We start from the raw sequence: 18,490 nt of genomic DNA, 5'->3' as shown, positions 1-18,490 counted from the left end.
CCCCGGCCGGTCGGTACCTATATAAATTCTTCCAAAATAAATAGCAGCCTTCTTATTTTCAAGAACAAGCTTTCTTATTACACAAAAAATAAGTTCTTATTTCGTTTCTGGAACGGGCTCTAAGTATAGTGCACCTATACCTAGACCGGAAAAACCCTACTTTGCCAAACTTTATGCGTTCTTCCCCAACAAAGAACTTTCTTTGATTGGTTATTTTAGACCGATATCACCATTAAAAGTCTAAATCAATAAAACTTCGTTAAAGTCCCTTGATTAGAGGGAAGTTAAAAGGGATTTGAAAACAATCATTCTCCACTTCCCCCTACTTCTTCCTCCAGCAGCAGAGAACTCTGCTGCTTTCCCATCTTCGTCCTCATAAATACGTGGAGAGAGAGAGAGAGAGAGAGAGGTTTTAAAGAGGTTCACGGTTCTCGCATGTGAAGAAGAAATACCTCGATCATTGATTCAATATTCGTATGTAAAAGCTCTCTCTCTCTCTCTCTCTCTCTCTCTCTCTCTCTCTCTCTCATTTGTTTCCATCCATTTTTTTCTTTGTTTTCCATAGCTAAAAGAAAATTCTATGATTCTGTACTAATACTGATTTCATTGCATATTTTTGAATTTTCTGAACATGGGTTCTCCGTAATTTGTTCTCTTTCTGCAGAAATGAGTAAAAAAGTTGCAAACATCTGAAATTTTCCTGTCAAGAAGTGAGAGGAACTGAGGAAGTGGGTTTTGAGAGAGAAGCAGAATGGACGGTGTAGATAGAGGGAGAGGCCTGTGGAGGAACCTGAAGCAACGGTTGGGATTTGGGTTTTGTGGGTCCTCTTGGGATCTCGAACCATCATCCATCATGAATCTCAGAGAAGATGATGACGATCCTCTCGAAGTAGAACAAGAACAAGGACCGGTCACCGGTCAGATCCCGGCTCAGACCGGCCCAGCTCAGCCTTGCGTCGGCATGAACCTGGCGGCGGCGCTGGCGGCGGAGCGCAACACGCGGCCGGAGGGTCCCGCTTTGGGGACGCCGGCTTTGACTACGTTCAGGACGTTGATGAGATTGTTCGAAGAAACGGACGGCGAGGATCGAAGGAAGAGGAGGAGGGACAAGGATGGAAGTGGAGGAGGGGGGATTGATGCGGTGTGCTGCGTGTGCATGGAGAGGAGTAAGGGTGCGGCTTTTATCCCGTGTGGGCATACGTACTGTAGGGTTTGTTCTCGGGAGGTGTGGCTGAATCGTGGGTCGTGTCCGCTCTGTAACCGTTCGATTACCGAGGTCCTTGATATCTTCTAGAAAATCACCGACACCTCCATTTTTGACTTTCTTTTGCAGCCAAATGGGGCAATGTATTTTCCGTAGTAATAATTTATCGTTCTAATTTTTCGCTGTTATTGGTCTGAATTACGACCATTTTAATTACTTGAAGGGTTTAAGTTTTTGAGCTTGGCCTCGTTCCGCTAAGATTATTATTTTTTTAAATATTTATTTTTTGTTTTACGAGACAAATCATTTTTTCACAATACATCATCTATAATCTAAAAAATAAGTAACTTATTTTAGTTAATGGAATACACTCTTTGTCGCGTCTGGGATTTTAATTTATCTGACGAGCAGGTGGACTTGGAAAAAATGGTTTTCTAAGAGCATCTCGAGCAAGCAGGCAACTAATGAGACTTTGGATGAGTGCTGTGCAGTGAGGTGCAGAATACCATGCTGCGTATTTTCGAGTCGTCAGATCGTGCATTCGATGGTTAGGATCTCATCTCGACAATCAACGATCGAAAGTCGTAAATTAATTTATGTTAAGTTGGGTTGAAAATTTTAGGACTTTAATCAATGTCTTAACATTTACCGGAGCATTTGTTTATCTATCAAGTCTATAGTAACTTTTAATCGAGTAAATTACTAGCCAAGCTTGAGCATAATGTCTAATTTTTCTAAACTCTATATGTGTTCATTTTATAACGGGAGTTCGGGTCAATTTGTATACGCACCTCGACTAGTCTAGAGATTCTAAAGTTGAAGGCTGCCAAATCTTCAATGATCCCAAGGGTTATACCGTTTGGCCTTCGTAAAATTTGTTAAACTCTATGTTTGCTGGCCGTCTAGAGTTCGAGTCGGCTGAGAAATTTGATAGGCTTCAAATTTTGTTATAGATAGGTTTGTTTGTATACCTCTGGTTGACCTCAAATGAGTTTTGAACAAGTAAGAAACGAGTTCAATTAATTTGATTTTCTTATGTTTCATATACTTGTTATCAGGAACAAAGATTTAGGCAAACTGCCAATTTTACCAATTCTACTCCTACCACTTTTGAATTGAAGTAAACACTCATTTTCATTTTTGAAGGGTAAATTTGAAAATCTATAAACTTTCAAAAGTTTTGACTTTGACTCATTAAATTGGGATAGTGAACAAACAAATTAGGACAATGGGGTACCATCTAGCAACACATTTTGGATGAGAGGACAAATTTTTTTTTTTTTTTTTAGGGTCAAGTCAAATCTTATAAAGCTCAAACCAACCAAGAACAAAGGACCAAGTCCAAATACAGCTTTTACAAACAAGAAAGCCAAAATAACCCAAAACCCTACACAACCCCAAAACAATTAGGGGAGAAAAATTTTCCTACTAATTTCTAGCTAGCAACAAGGTCACGGCTCTGGGAAGAAGATTTGACTCCTCTCCAGGAATTAATACAAGCACAAATATCATCTATAATGGAGTAACACCTTGTGAAGAAGAACAATCCTAGCTACGACTGTGAAAGACCCTACTATTGCGCTCCCTCCAAAGCCAATAGATTGTTGCAGCCAACGACAACTTCAAGATCGTATGCACCATAGCATTCCCCTTGTGGAATTGCTTTGCCCAACTTAGCACATCCTGCAGCACTAAGGGCCCACTAAAAAACCCATCGCAAACCAAAATAGCAGACCAAACTTGAGTAGAATAAGCACAAGTGAAAAATAGATGGGAGTGAGACTCGTCCTCCCTAGAGCAAAGGACACAAGTGGATTAGAGGACTTGGCTCAACAGTAACTGTGTTTCATTATCATTTGAAGGTTATGAATTCAATTTTCGAAAACAACCTCTTAGCTTGTGGGGCAAGGGTTCATTAAAACTTTCCCAAACCTAGCATATACGCATGGTTGATGGACCTTTGTCAACCTTTGATTATACTTTAACGTTTGACTGTAGGGCTATTTTTTTTTTAAAGAGTAAGAACTTCATTAATAGTAATAAATATTACAACAGTGTGCTTATAATATTTAGTAACTGCAAAAAACCTATTGAAATGTAGATCTATGCATACCTATACATGTGAGAATAAAAGCAAGAAGTTAGTTTTCAATCGTCATATGCCGACCAAACAAAATTAAATTCGGTTAATTGTTGGTTGAATTGTAACCGTGGCTAGTAATGAAAAGGCCATATCTGCAAACCATCCATGGGGCATCCTAAATGTGGGGCCCTAAAGGGTTATGGCCATGACACATGTCCCTGCAATGCACACTAAAAATGGCAGAGAAATGATGTACTAGTTTACCTTAAAAAGACAATTGTAGCCCTATTCCTGAAATGAGGAATGCGACATACACTACACATTTTCACTATATCATTCACTGTATTTTTTATGGGACTCATTTCGGGTCCAACAAAAAATACAAAAAAATATCCATAAATTTTAAAATAATATTTTAGGGGCCCCGTAAAAAATCAGCTCTAACGGGTATCGATAAATATTATTTCTGGGTTTGTATGTTCGAAACTGCGCAGTTGAGCATTTTCACTCTTATAAATTTAGAAATAATACTTACCGATACCGGTTAAAGCTGATTTTTTGCAGGGCCCCATAAAATATTATTTTAAAATTTATGGATATTTTTTTGTATTTTTTGTTGGACCCGAAATGAGTCCCATAAAAAATATAGTAGATGGTGTAGTGAAAATGTGTAGTGTATGTATCATTCCTCTTTCTATTTAAAGTCACAATTCTACCACATAATTTTTTGGCTGCAATTTCACCCTTCTTTTCCCCCACAGTAAAAATGGCAGAGATTAGGTATGTTTGAGCATCCACGGTGGAATAACCAAATGTCAATAATCAAAAGTTGTCATATCATCTTTTGGTTATGCATTTAAGGGGTTGCTAAGGTTAGCAATGTAGAGGTCCATAATGGTACAATCAAATTTGAATAACCAAAATTTGCCACATCACCTTTTCAATTTATAAAAATCTAAAAATTGTGGACATAGAAAATAATTTTTTTAAAATAGGTTTCAAACTAATAAAAATAGATTATTAGAAAAAGAGAAAATAGTTTTTTGAAAACTTTGATTTAAAAAAAAAGTTTTCGTGAAAAAGTTAAAAAAAAAAAACAGTTTTCGAATAAAAGAATAGTTTTTGAATTTTTTTTAAAAGAACAGTTTTTGAAAAAAAAATTCATTAAAAAAACTGTTTTTGCAAAAAAAATAGAAACTTCTTTTAATAGTATTTTTCTTAGAAATATGTTGAAAATAGAAGAGAGAGAATGTTTTTATGTTATGATGGTGTACTTGATTGAGGAAATGTAGGGACAACTAAATTTGATTATTGGTAAAAAGTTGTTAATTTTGATTATTCAATGGTCAAAATTTGATGAGTTGTTAAGAGGTTGCTAAATATGACTATTCCACTGTGAGCTCTTTTTTGAGCAAATGTTGCTAAACTTAACAACATTTTAATTTTAATTATACCACTGTGGATGGTCTTATAGTTTTTACCGATCTTTCTTTGGTTTACATTCTTGTACGTATGTAGCTTTATTTTTACAATCCTTTGCAATCCCCACATTTATTTCATTTGCATTTTCTTTTTCCTTTTGGGTAAATCATTTGCATTCCTTTTGTGCTGCTCTTATTCTACATTTTCTACTCCCAGCTATTGTTTTAAAATCTTTTTTTGGGGGTAAGTTCCCTGACTATTGTTGGCTAAGCTTACTTTTAAATCTACTGATTATGTTTTCTTGGATACTATCATATTTGGAGTTGTGGGACAATGGATGCACGTGTCTTTTATTTTTGATTTGAATGACCTTTCCAAGGATGAAGAAGAGATTATTCAGGTTGAATGAGATTTTTTGGTATGGCTCATCTCGTGTTCTTAAAAAATAATTTGAATTGTTCATTTTTTAAAACTTTTTTTGTGTGTGTGGAGTCCAGTAAAAAAATTAGCTCAATTGAATATCCGTGAGGATCTTTTCAAAATTCGTAATGCAAATCACCCAGTTTCGCATTACGAATTCTGAAAAAGCTCTGATTGATATTCAATTGAGTTTATTTTTTTGACAGAAATTCATAAAAAAAATTAAAAAATAAGCAGTTCAATTCATTTTTGTAAGACTTGAGATGGGCCCCAAAAAATAAATTTTTGTGGTCAAACGAAAATATGAATTGTTTATATAGAAATATAAAAAATGAATTGTGAAGTAAAATCGTTGTGCATAGATTAGCACCGTCTGGAAATTAAAAAAATGGAAGAAATGAGAGAAAGAAAAGTCAAACCAAAAGTAGTCTCATTTCTTTTTCAAAGTTCACATATACTCCTATACGTCTAAGGTTAAAATCGGCATTTACAGAAATATGAGAGTTAGGCCCTGTTTCGGAACGTAAAATAAGTACTTAATTTTAAGAAGGCAATTTCAAGCTTAAAAATAATGTATTTACGCAAATAATTTTCCTAGCAATATGGATCTTGCTTGATAGATTTTATCGAGATCTTTTATACGGTGCAAAAAAAATAAAAAAATAAATTTTTATTTACGTTATTTTTGAGTTTAAAAATATAAAATAAGTACTTATTTTTTAAGAAGGTGTTCCGTATGGGATCCTAGTGTCATAGACATTGACAAAAAGAAGAATAAAGGGAAGTAATAAAAGGCTGATAGATTAGAGTTTTCTGGATAGTCGGGAGAATTAATCCTATACCGAGGCTATGCCCACTGGACAGTAACTAGCAAAACCATAATGAAAATGACAAGTAAGTTTCTATCATCTATCGTGGGCATAAAAAATAATCAACTTTGGCTAATTAGTTGTTGAACTCTGATCGCGCAAATGTCGACTAAAATTCAAAAAAAGACATAATAGCATTAATGAAATGGCCCCGCGGGACCGGTAACAGATAAGTATTGTAATAATAAAATATGCATGATTAATTGAGAGTTAAATTCTGACCGCGTAAATATAAAATAATGTTAAAATAGCCTAATAATCTTAATAGAGTGGGCCCGTTTGATCCACAATAATGAATAGTGTTATAATATACCATAGATCATGACCGTGAGATATTCTAATAAATATTATGACTTGTGTAAAATTATATACCATAGAACATGACCGTGAAATATTCCAAAAAGAATTATGACTTGTGAACACGGCCGTTATAATACATATCATAGAACACGGCTTTGTGTAAAATTATGACTTTTACATAAATATTTATGAAAACATTAAATAAATATAAAAAAGTAAGCCTTTTCGGTTTTTTCAAAAATACTTGGGTAAATTTTTTCGATTTTTTTAATCAAGACGAACCAATAATGCATAGAAAGTTGGTGCAAAACTAAAAAATGTAAAAAAAAAAAATTTAAATAAGCACAAACCAAAAAGTTGAAATGCCCCCAAAGTACGAGTCAAACGACCCTAATCTTCAGGAATGGAGCAGTAATTTCCATAATTGTTAGGGGTATTAATATCATCATACTGAACCACAGGGAGGTCAACGTAAATCTCATAACGCAAAGCCGCAAACAAAAACGATTAGTGCAATTGGGTCAAATCAAATCAAACCGACCCGTTTTCCTCATTACCCTCGAATCGGCCAACTACCATTCAAAACCCTTCTCTACGAAGCATACGACCTTCTGCCCACCCACAGATCTCTAGCCAAACATATTTGTGAGGACGCAATCGACACAAAAACTGAAAATAATCGATCAGAACCCTAGAGAGAGAGAGAGAGAGAGAGAGAGAGGGATGAAGGTAAATACATATTTGAGTGTTGTAGTGGTTTTGCTCTCCGTTTTCTGTGAATTGGGGCTTTGCAGAGAGGACCCTTTCATAAGGATGAACACCCCCGGAGGAATTCACGATTGCAAGGGGTTTCAGAACAGCGCTGAGATCGTGAGCATCGGTCAGTTCGCCGTCCAAGAACACAACAAGAAAGAGGTATTTAGTGATTCAAAGTGGTAGTTGTATCGTTTTTTTTTCAACTAGGAGGATTAATCTACCCATGTGGCATATTTGTGGACTGTGGACCAATATAATTTTGATTGTTTTCATAGTAGAATTTCTCTCCCGTGGGCCATGTTTATCTATCTAATGAGATCGAACCTATGAAGCACAGATACGGGATACGGATACGGATACGGCGATACGTCAAAACCTACAAAAATAGGATACGGATACTTCGGGGATACGGCTGTATAAATTATACTCCCTCCGTCCCAAATTGTTTGTCCGGTCCGCAAAACGAGGATTCAAAAATAATGCACTTCTTTTAAGAAAAAATTCAAACTTTTTTCATAAATCAAAAGGCCTCATCAATATCTAGTGAATTGTTGAAAAAAATTTAATTTTTCCTTACAAAAATTATATTATTTTTACGTTCTCGTTTTGCGGACCGGACAAACATTATGGGACGGAGGGAGTACATTTTTATAATTATTAGTCTCCTAGGCGTAAAAGTGAAGTCATAAGAAATAAAAGAGTAGTTGAATTGCTAATACCAAGCATGAAGTACATGTCAATCTCAAAAGAGTAGGAACTTATCATCCAAAAGATTAGAATTTTGTAGAAAAGAAAAAAAAATAGAGGTTAGTAGGCAATAGACTAATCGCTATGCATATAATATACTTCATATATATACACATATATCTATGTACCAGTGTATGTATTAGATATAATTTATTATAAAATGTAAACAATAGAAACCCACACCAGTAAAACAAAGAGAGAACCTTGTGATCAAAGGTTCAAGCGATCTAGGGTAGGAAAATATCGACCGGTTCATGAAATGATCTATCGATGTGCATAATTTCCTAAGTTTTTATATTTTTAGTGATGCTATTATTACAATTTTTCCCTTTTAATTTGTACTTGATTCTTTGAAAAATTTCATTTTAACCCCTGCCGTATCCTAAACGTATCCTGCCGTATCCCCCACGTATCCCTCGCGTATCCGAAATAAAAAATATTTAATTTAAATGCAGGATACTTATTTGCCGTATCCGATACGTATCGGGCCGTATCGGACGCGTATCCGTATCCCTCGCATATCCGATACTCGTACGTGACTAGTTTCGGAGTATCCGTGCTTCATAGGATCGAACCTGTTACGATCCTAAAGTTCCACATCGCCTAAACATGGGCTTGACCTAGTGTATATAAGCTCTTGGGCAACCGCCCCTTGTAAGCCGGTTTTCAAGGGTGAGTTCTACCCATGAGTTTGTATCAAAACCACATAACTTGGTGTTTGTCTATTCTTGTGTGTAAATTTGTTTAATTTTGTGGTTGCTTTTTTTTTGTCTTGACTAGATTGCGGTAATGATAACCAACAGGTTGAAAGGATACTAGTGAAACAACTGATTGTGCATCTTATATTGTAGTCAGCACTAGGATTTATCTCTCTTTCATGTGTGCCCATGTTTGTTTATTGTGGGTTTTTTCCGGCATAGACTGGTGGAAGAAGGATTAGTGTTTAGAAGGGGCCCGAATCACATGTATTCTCATAGTAATAATAAAAAATAGGGAAATTTATAGAAGCGGTCCTCCTAATTTCATCCGAGTCTCATATTTGTCCTCCAATTATCAATTACAATTCTTTTGACCTTCAAGTTTGGTTTTCGTACCAAGTCGGTCCAATTGATAACATCGGTCAGCCAAATTGGATGGAAAAAATAAGATTGATGGCAGTTTGGAAGTTGCAGTTCGTACCAAGTTGGTTCAATTGATGACGTCTGCCCTCAATTTGATTTTTTCCGTCCAGTTTAGCTGACAAAAGTTATCAATTCGAACAATTTGGTACGAAAACAAAACTTGAAGGTCAAAAGAGTTGTAATTGATACTTAGAGGACGAAAGTGAGACTCGGATAAAACTAGAAGGGCCATTTATATAAATTTTCCTAAAAAATATATTTTATCAGTATGTATTGCTAGTTGCGAGGTCCAATGAAGAGAAGATATTATGTGTATGTGCGAAGCCACCATTTAATTTTATGCATGGCAACCTAAAAAAGATTTGATAACTTGAAATTTACAGAATTTTTTTTCACTCAAAGGACTTGCAAGTTGCAAGGGCTAATACTATGGAATTTTTTCGAATTAACCTAAAAATTAGTATAATATGCAAGTGTATTTAGAGTTGTGAAGCAAATGGGTTACTTTGATTTTTTCATAGTTGAATTGTTACTTTGGGCCTTCAGCTATAGTTTTTAGTTTGTTTTTTAAGTTTCTTGGACAATGATATTTGTTAGTTAAGATTCAATGCTTTCTTTGTGTTTTATAAGTTGTTTTTTCATTGCTGGTTTAGTCTTTTATGGCTATGGTTGGCACTTCTTCATAACTTTGTGCTCATACGTCTTAATTTCGTTCTTTTCGATCTGATTCTATGTTTAAAGCATCAAATGAATAGCTTATACGTAGAGAAGCCAGTGAGGCTCATATACTGTCTTCAGAGGTAATTATTAATAAGTTACGCAGAACACAAATAGAATGACAAGAAGGAAAATTGTTTTTGATCCCTATTTTTTTTTTTCTGAAAGCATTCATATAAAATAACAATAGAAACCAAATTCTATAGGGAACATACTTTCGTCCTCGAGATTTATGCCTGTCCTGTTGTCCATCGATTCTGAACTGATTTTCGTAGTTTTTTTTACCCTGGTGTCTCACAAGATCTTTTTGTGCAGAATACTCTTCTCGAGTTTGCAAGAGTGGTGAAAGCCAAGGAACAGGTAGTTGCTGGGAAGATGTATCATCTTACCTTGGAGGCAATTGATGCTGGAAAGAAACAGATATATGAAGCTAAAGTTTGGGTGAAGCCGTGGATGAACTTTAAGCAGTTGCAGGAATTCAAACCTACCCATGATGCCTCTTCTTCATTCACTTCCACTGGGCTTGGTGGGAAGCGAGGTAATTGACTATTTTGATACATTCAAGTATTTAACTCAATATATTGATAATGTAATGAATATTGATAAGGCTATCGGTTTATGCATGACCAACTGTTACTTTGCTTCTTTATTATAGTAAGTACTCCAGTATTGATGCTTTAAGATGTGCACAATACTTATTTTGAGCTAAATGTGATGTGGAGATGCACAGTAGATTTGCATTTGATTGCTTCCATGTGTGAATGCGAAGTGGTTGTGTTTGGAGAGAGGCAAATGTAATATTAATTGTTTGTCCGGTTTGTATATTAGAAATGCTTAATGTGCTTCATCAATGCAATATTGAAATTTTCGAGGTTTGATGATCCTTCCTGGATTAGCGCATTATGCATGTCTTTTTTTTTTTTTTTTCTCTTCGTTCTTTCCCTTGTCAAGTAGGAAGATTTGATATTTCTATTGGTCATTATTGTTATCACTTTTATCAATATTTTTTTTGTGAGGGATGGTGTTTGGGGAGTGGGAACACATTCCTGATTCCTGTGTCCGACATCCGAGGTTTTGAGACTATAGAAATATGATATTTAGAATTCACCTCATAATTGCAACTAGTTGCAGGAGAGGATTCTTCCAATTTTATCGGATGTCCCTGAAAGGACTAGTGGCAGTGAGAGGATGGCAGCTGTAGCTATGAAATTTGAGAGATTTGGTTGTAGAAGTTTGGCACCTTTACAGAATCAGTGCAATTGTAAGAAGTGACCTGGGTGTTTGATCATGATAAGAAACTAGACCCCCTGAGGTTAAAGCCATGGTAGGAGGACTTATAGTTCTACTTCATTGATTTTTTTGTAGTAGTCCATTCTCTTCTCCTCTTCTCTCTCTCTCTCTCTCTCTCTCTCTCAGAGTGTGTGTGTGTGCGCGCGTGCGCCTTGAATGTGAAAACATGAGCTAAAAGTTTACTGCTTTTACTCTTGAGTGGCTTTGAACAATGAAGGTTTTTACTTTATTGGATCTTTAGATATGTGAGCAAAGAGTTTACACCTTTTACTCTTGAGTGTCTTTGAACAATGAAGGTTTTTACTTTATAGGATCTTTAGAGATGGAAATTTTCTTTTTCTTTTTTCTTTTCCCTTTAGGCGTTTCCAGAAGGAGTCTTTGAGCTAGTCTTTATTATTGGGAGCCTACAAACTATGGAAATTGTAATTTAGTTGAGCCTGTGGATGAGAATTTTTCCTAAGGACTTGAAATAAGGGGGATTTTTGAAATTTGTTTTTTCTGCTATCCGCAAGACAAGGAGAGGTTTCTTTTTTCTGTGCCTACATCAAAATCTCAGAAGGGCATAAACTTGTTATCTTTTCAGCAAGGAGTTCATCAGCGTAGTTCTCTCTCTCTCTCTCTCTCTCTCTCTCTCTCTCTCTCTCTCTCTCTCTCTCTCTGTGCGCGCGCGCGGCTAGGTTTCTGTATGACAAACAAAGAAGTATCGCTAACCAGTTTTAGGGATCATTATTTTTTGGTACTTGTACTGGCAAATAAAGCGGTATCTCCAACCAGTTTTAGTTTGTATTTGTAACATAGATTAAATGGGGATAAATTAATAAATTGTATAACCAAGGCTCGGTTTGGTTTGGTAATCTATGTTACAAATGTGTCCGGTTTGTCTGGAAATAGGACAAGCATGTTTTAGTCCATGGGGGTAATTTGCCCACAGATGCGGTGACTAAAATGAATGAAGTGTGCTTCATTATTGAGACTCTATCTGGCATCGGTAGTTGCTTTTTCTGTTTGAGAGGATATGTGCAAGTAGTAAGTAATCAGGCATGTGCTGTAATCAAATGCCATGGACCAGGATGGCCATATGGCCAAGTTACCGTCTGATGGTCCAAGGTGCAGACATCAAGTGAATTAATTATATGTTATAGGATGATAAGAGATTGATAAAATTTCTTCTGTTTAATGCAGGTAATTGAAGATCGTCTGAAATCCTCTCTGCTTCATAAGCTTAGGAGCGGATGTAACAAAGGGGAGTTGAATGCAGTTGCAAATAAGACCTTTGAAGGAATAATTTTTTCTTTTTCTGAACCAAATGGAACAATATTACTTCTAAACATATTAACCTGGCTTTTATGTTGAATATGTGTTTGTAAATACAACCTAGTTTCTAAGAAGCCTGTACAGTGCTGCCATGCTTTTACTGCAATATCGAACGATACAGCTAATGTTTGGCAGTTATTGTGCAAGTTGTAAATTTGTGACGCTGTACCACTTTCACTCTATTATATACATTACACCTTTCTATGCTGTTATTTTCTTCTTATGACTCGTGATTTTTGCTAGCCCTCTTTTTTTGCTTACTGGATTCGTGATTCTGAGAATGGTGCTTTCCTGGTTTACCTTTCATTTATGAAGCATTTTGAGCCGAACAGGTCTATTTATATGGTATTCTTTTCCTGTCTTGAGTTTGGAATGTGAGCAAATAAGGTGTACTCTTCTTACTGGCTAGAACTACATGCAAATAAGATGATTTGGACATGTTTTACTCAGAACCACACCATGGTGATCTAGTTTCTTTTAAAGATGGCGATTACCGAATGATGATTTGTTGGTTATTTCTCAGTTTATACTGTTGTTCAGTTGTGCTTGTTTGAGTCCACATTACTGAAATTTATTGAATGAGCTGTGCATTCCTTGATTAACCAATCTATCATAGATTCTAGAGTTTCCCATTTTATGCTCGCATTTTTCTTCTCTCAGCTCTGAGATCACTTGAGAGTTGTGAGTTCTGAGTTAACAACTGTTACCTAACAAAGACATGGCAAGTCACAGGAGCGGTCCTGTTCAGCCTTTGTGGCTCTTTGTGGGTTCACTTGAATGATTGAAACGGTCCTCTTTTTGAGAGCTCGTGGGCAACTGCAGCTACGTCAAAAACCCTGTTGATCGGATATCGGTTGAAAAACATTTATCTTGAAAGTGAACGGTTGCTATGTGGATCCAGGAATTGCCAATAAACAAGACCGTCCTGTCCGTTTCGAGACGAGACTTGAGTGGATCCTATTCTCCATGGAAACATGCTCTCGCTGTGAAGTTTGCCAGAATATTTGACTCTGTATAGCCTTTGTTACCCCTTCGATTGAACAATTTTGGAGCTCCAAAACATTATCTGTTTGCTTTCATTTGTTTTTCTGGGGCTCGGAACAGAATCATTGAACAGTATGAAACTCAATCGTTCTCGTTTTTTCTTGTGAAACCTTTCTCCAGGACTTCAGAAAACAGTTCCCACTGTCGACTCAAGAAACCTTACCAAAAACAGTTTCCAGTCCTATTTCCAGAATGAGAAAATAGTTTAACAATAACAAATGAAGGCGCTAACAAGGATATCAGGGGCGAAAATGGGGCAACACTGTCAGCCCTATTTTTCCAGTCTTGATATCCATATAATTCGAACACATCGCAATTCCAAAACAATAAGAACTACTACTTTGAATAGCAGCAAATTAATCAAAGTCGAAAATTACATGTCAACAGCTTTACGTTTATACAGGTGAGCAGACAATCTTGGTTTAGCAACAGCCTGCAAAGGGGTTCTCATAAAGCACACCAACCCCGGGGTGTTCTCCGACATGTCTATCTCTTCCGGCTTCACACCTTCCAGCGGGGCCCACCAGAAATGGTGGAGAAGATGACCAAGCATTGATGTCACCAAGTTGATCCCGAGCTGAGCTCCGGGGCAGGCCCGTCGGCCCGCCCCAAAAGGCAACAACCGGAAATCGTGGCCCTTCACATCAATATCCTCCTCCAAAAACCTCTCGGGCTGGAACTCGTCTGGGGTTTTCCAAGCTGTCGGGTCACGGCCCACGGCCCACACGTTTACGAAGACGTTGGATCCTTTAGGGATATCGTAACCGCCAATTGTGACGTTGGAAGTGGCCTTGTGGGGAAGCGTTAGTGGGGTCGGAGGGTGTAACCTCAAGGCTTCTTTGGCAACACATTGCAGGTAAGGGAGGTCAGAGAAGTCGGATTCGGCCATGACCCGTTCATGACCCACGATGCGGTCTAATTCCTCTTGAGCTTTTTGTTGCACCCTAGGGTTCTTGATCAGCTCGGCCATTGCCCACTCAACAGCGACAGCCGTTGTGTCTATGCCTGCATGGATCATGTTCTGAAAAAATAGAAGGGACAAAAGTTCTTATAACTGCTAAATTGTCTCAATAATCTCATGTTTTGTAATAAAACTTTCAAGATAATAATGGACACGACATTCGTACCCAAAGAACCGCAATGACTGTGACCTCGCTAAGCTCATACTTCTCTTTCAATGTCAGCAACGCATCCACGAAATGCTGCTTGGCGTCGCCGCTCTTGTGGCGGGCAGCGGTGTGCTCTTCCATGATGGTCTCGGTAAGCCGTTTCTGCCATGCGCCGTGCTTGGCGAAAGCCTCTTCTTCCAGAGGGAACATCCATCGGAGCCAGGGGATGTGCTCTGCCAGGGACAGCGACGCCCCCAGTTTTAAGCTGGTGGCCACTAACGCCTTAAACTCTAGGCCTTGATCGTCTATCAAGCCCTCTGAATTCACAAACCGCTTGCCGAATGCCAGTCTGGTTATGTTGTTGAATACTACTGCTTCCAAGTATTTCCTCACGACAAAACCTTTTCCTGAATTTTCTGCATGCCATCATAATCTTTCAATCTAGGCTTTACTTTCACATATTTTTGACCGATAGAACCGTACTACAAACACAATTATTGGCCACATAAATGCAGGGAGGTGAAAGCATTTGCTAGAGACTTACTCCATGGTATCAAAGATTGTATGTGTAATAAATGTATGCAGAAGACCTTGGTATGTAACGAATATAATTGGTGGTAAATCAATTATATGTTTATACTGTTTGTATAGGTAATCAGTGATGTAAGCGTCCCTTCCTTACGCCTATAAAAGGAGGGCGTCTCCCCTGTAAGAACCAAGTTAATGAAAGTCAGTGTTTACATAATATAACATGTGTCTTATATTCACTCTCTTTGATCCTAACCTAGTTTCTCATGAGTGCTTAGAATTTTCTCGAAGGTTTTTTTTGAAAAGCTTGCTTGTTCCCAGAGAATGCTCAATTCTTATGTGTGGCTGTTTACACCTATTTTTGGCTAAATTCTAAAAAAAGAATTTGTTAATAGATTAGTGGCCCAAAATAACATTTTGGGCCTTGGTTGAATTAAGCCTTGATTGATTTAGGCCTTTGGTCGAATTTATAGTGGGCCACAAAAAGGGCTGAAAGGGATTTATGGGCCGCATTAATATTTGGAGCATGGTCTAATTAGTTAAGGCCCAAATTAGTTTTCAGATCTGGGCCCATTCTTAGACTTATTCGGCCTAATTGAGTTAAAGCCCGAATTAGATTAAGGCCTTGGCCAAACTAATCAAAGCTCAGACTAGTTTTTTAGGCCTATTTAGCTCAATAAGGCCAAGATTCGTTTTTGAGGTCTAGGTAAGTTTTTCAGATTTATTCAGGCTGAAAATGAAGAAGTCAAAAAGGCCATAAGCTGCTTAGTCATGCTTGGAAAGCAAGGAGCAGCTCAAAGGCCTAGAGAGAACAAGGCCTAGAAGGTTCTCTCTAGCAAGCAACTCAATTAGGCCTACACAAGTAGCTTACAAGCAGCTCATTTAGGCCTTTTTGGCCTTTGTTGCATAAGAAAAGAGGGCACAAGTTCCAAAAATGCCTTTTGTCTTGAATCTTCTCACATAAGGAACCAACTTAGAGCCTCCAAGGGCTCACAAGGGACGAAAAGTGGTTGAAAAGTCTTCTTCTTTGTAGAAAAGTTTCAGTTTTTAGCCTTAAAAAGTCCCAAAATCTCATTTTAGCAAGTATCTATACAAAAAGAGGCAATGAAGGCTTGAAAAAGTTGCTGTTAGGCCTGAAAATGCAGCTAAAGGTTTGGAGTAAGGAGCAAGGCTTGGGGCATGTGGCAGCCATGCATAAAAGCAAGTGGAAGTAGCTCAAGTTTTGGAACTTTGCCTATAAATACCAGAATTGAAGGTCTTAGAAAGGGTCCCCGACCATCAAGCCTACGGCTTACTCAAATTATCTTTCAATTATTTTTTCTTTCCAGCAAAGTTTTTTATCTTTTAGTCCAATCTAGCCCTGCCTAAATTTTATTTCCTTTCATTTTTTTGTACCCAAACTTTGTTAAACAGTTAATGAAGTTTTTTTAATTTCATCGCACCTTGTTTCTTTTTCTTTTCATTTTCAACAACGGTTAGGAAATTCTAAGTCCTTGTCTTGACAAGGCAAACCACGAACCGCATACGGCCTCACCTCTCAAGTCGTACACAATCCGCTCAATAAGAAGTTAGATTTGAGGCATCCAGGCCTGGATAAACATTTGGACTGCAATCCAGTTCTGACACGCCCGCATCAGGCCTAGAACTGCACTACTGGTTTTTCCTAGGCCAATTGTTACTTTTTGGAAAGAAACAGTGGCGTAGTCTGATATTGCTATGAGAATCAAGAAAACAGAAGAATTTAGGGGCTTACTCTCTCAAAATAGTAACGTTCAGCTTTTACTGCCCAATAGAACTCTTCGGAGCCGTTGAAAGTCAGCCGCTTATTAATTTTAAGGCCCCGATATTAGTAGAGATATGCTTTTAAAGCGATCCTAATACCCAATTAAAGATGGAAACATAGCAATTGAAAAGTGACACATGGCTTATTTTTCGAACCCCTCCCTCAAATGGTTCGTGGTGAGGTGTTGTTCCGGCCGAGCAGGGCTCGCTCTGGTGTCGCTTTGATGATTGAAAACGTTTACTTCGTACAACTCGTTGAGTAGAACAACTATGCAAAAAATTAAGTTATGGAAAAAGAAGGGATCATACCAGGTTTAGTGCAGTCATTGAACAAGGACTCAACCATGCCCGTAACCTCATCTTCCCTAATGGGCCTAAGGGCCTCAATCCTCTTCGCAGAAAACAACTCAAGTGTACAAAGTTTCCTAACCTTCACATAGTGGGCCCCATAATCGGCCCAAGCGAGGTCCTGTCCATCACTGGTAAACTTAGTCACCGATCTGCTCCTATGCCTGTTCACCAACTGTTGATCATTCTCCTTCAGCACCTCCCTCGCGAGCTCCGGGCTCGAAACGACCACGTTCAAGTTGGACCCCGTCCACACCGATATGATCGGGCCGTAGATCTGGGCCCACTCGGCGAAGCACCGGAACCTCAAGGGCTTTACGTCAAAGAGGTTGCCCACGATAGGCAGCCGGCGTGGGCCCGGCGGGAGCTTGAACCTCAGCTTTTGGTAGAGGTGGGATGAAATGAAACTGAATAGAATGATTGAGAATATGGTTAGCAAAGGCAGTGCCATTTTTTGAGGAAAAGGGAGTAGGATGTGTTTTGAGACTCAAATAATTCTGATCTTGTGTGTGTTTCATAGGAGAAGTTTCATTGTATATATGGATGTTAAAGGAGTGATTGGGGGATGATAATAATTGAATACTATGCCACTAGGCATTAAGAACTTAGACTGATGAATTATTTAGTATAACTCGATCATATAAAAAAATCTTTAATGTACGATGAAGTGTGTATATATATATCTACTACCTGCGACATCGAAATGGTCGCGTCAAACTCACTTCTTGCACTTCGACTCCCTCAGTAGCTCACCTTCGCTGCGGTCGTCCCAATTGGTCCACTTGTCAGGCTCATGGATATTATGAATACGTATGCACCCACAACAAACAAATTATAGTTTTATATATCCACCTTAGGGCATGTACACCAGGCTAGCAAAAATCACATTTACAGTCATTTTACCTCGTTCAAGCCCTCAAAACAGCTCGCAGCAGCCTCGGAAAACTGGAAGGTATTTTCCCTTCGAAAAAATGCTCTCTACTTCTACCGAGCTACTATTCATGAGCAAACCATTAAAATATTGTTATTTCTCTCTCCTCCCTACCATTCCCTCATTCTCTCTCTCGTTCTTCCTCTCTGCTACGAAGGATTCCGACCAACAACGACGAAGATCCCGGACAAAGAGGATATCCCACCGGATCAGCAGAGGTTGATCTTTGCAGATGGAGACGGCGCTAGCGGCGACGTTGGGGTCGGGGAAGTCGTGGTCAAAAAAGATGCCGGCGTAGACGGTCTTCCAGAGGTCAACGGCGAGGCGGGTGGAGTGGATGAGGCGAAGGCGACGATCTCGTTGACGGTGGATTTGGCGAGGACGGAGATGTGGCAGCCCACGGCTATTGCTGGAGGGCTTGGAGGAGGGCAGAGGACGAATGGAGGTCGACTTGGATCTGAGCGGAGGTCGGATTAGAGGATTGGCGGAGGATTTGATTTTCTCT

General features: G+C 38.3%; 3 protein-coding genes across 4 annotated transcripts; 2 read left to right on the top strand and 1 right to left on the bottom strand.

Moving 5' to 3' along the window:
• Window positions 1-202: 202 nt before the first annotated feature.
• Window positions 203-1,467, top strand: LOC131323010 (E3 ubiquitin-protein ligase ORTHRUS 1-like). 2 transcript variants are annotated; one of them, XM_058354620.1, is made up of 2 exons: window positions 203-478; window positions 665-1,467. In XM_058354620.1, exon 2 carries the CDS (start codon window positions 752-754, stop codon window positions 1,292-1,294), a length of 543 nt encoding a protein of 180 aa, XP_058210603.1. In that variant the 5' UTR covers window positions 203-478; window positions 665-751; the 3' UTR covers window positions 1,295-1,467. The 2 variants fall into 2 exon arrangements, with proteins under 2 accessions (XP_058210603.1, XP_058210602.1); XM_058354619.1 differs by having other exon boundaries at window positions 205-474.
• Window positions 1,468-6,858: 5,391 nt separating this feature from the next.
• On the top strand, window positions 6,859-12,455 carry LOC131323009 (cysteine proteinase inhibitor A-like). The gene is made up of 3 exons (XM_058354618.1): window positions 6,859-7,213; window positions 9,955-10,177; window positions 12,112-12,455. The coding sequence occupies exons 1-3, from the start codon at window positions 7,022-7,024 to the stop codon at window positions 12,117-12,119; spliced, it is 423 nt and encodes a 140-aa protein (XP_058210601.1). The 5' UTR covers window positions 6,859-7,021; the 3' UTR covers window positions 12,120-12,455.
• On the bottom strand, window positions 12,110-17,586 carry LOC131323008 (cytochrome P450 98A2-like). The gene is made up of 3 exons (XM_058354617.1): window positions 17,016-17,586; window positions 14,415-14,812; window positions 12,110-14,308 (listed from the first exon to the last, which is right to left on the bottom strand). The coding sequence occupies exons 1-3, from the start codon at window positions 17,503-17,505 to the stop codon at window positions 13,661-13,663; spliced, it is 1,536 nt and encodes a 511-aa protein (XP_058210600.1). The 5' UTR covers window positions 17,506-17,586; the 3' UTR covers window positions 12,110-13,660.
• Between the last annotated feature and the right edge of the window lie 904 nt (window positions 17,587-18,490).

This window comes from Rhododendron vialii, chromosome 4a (assembly GCF_030253575.1).
Source record: "Rhododendron vialii isolate Sample 1 chromosome 4a, ASM3025357v1".
NCBI lineage: Eukaryota > Viridiplantae > Streptophyta > Magnoliopsida > Ericales > Ericaceae > Rhododendron > Rhododendron vialii.
The sequence above is the reverse complement of the archived record's forward strand: the minus strand, read 5'-3'. Positions and strand labels throughout refer to the sequence as shown.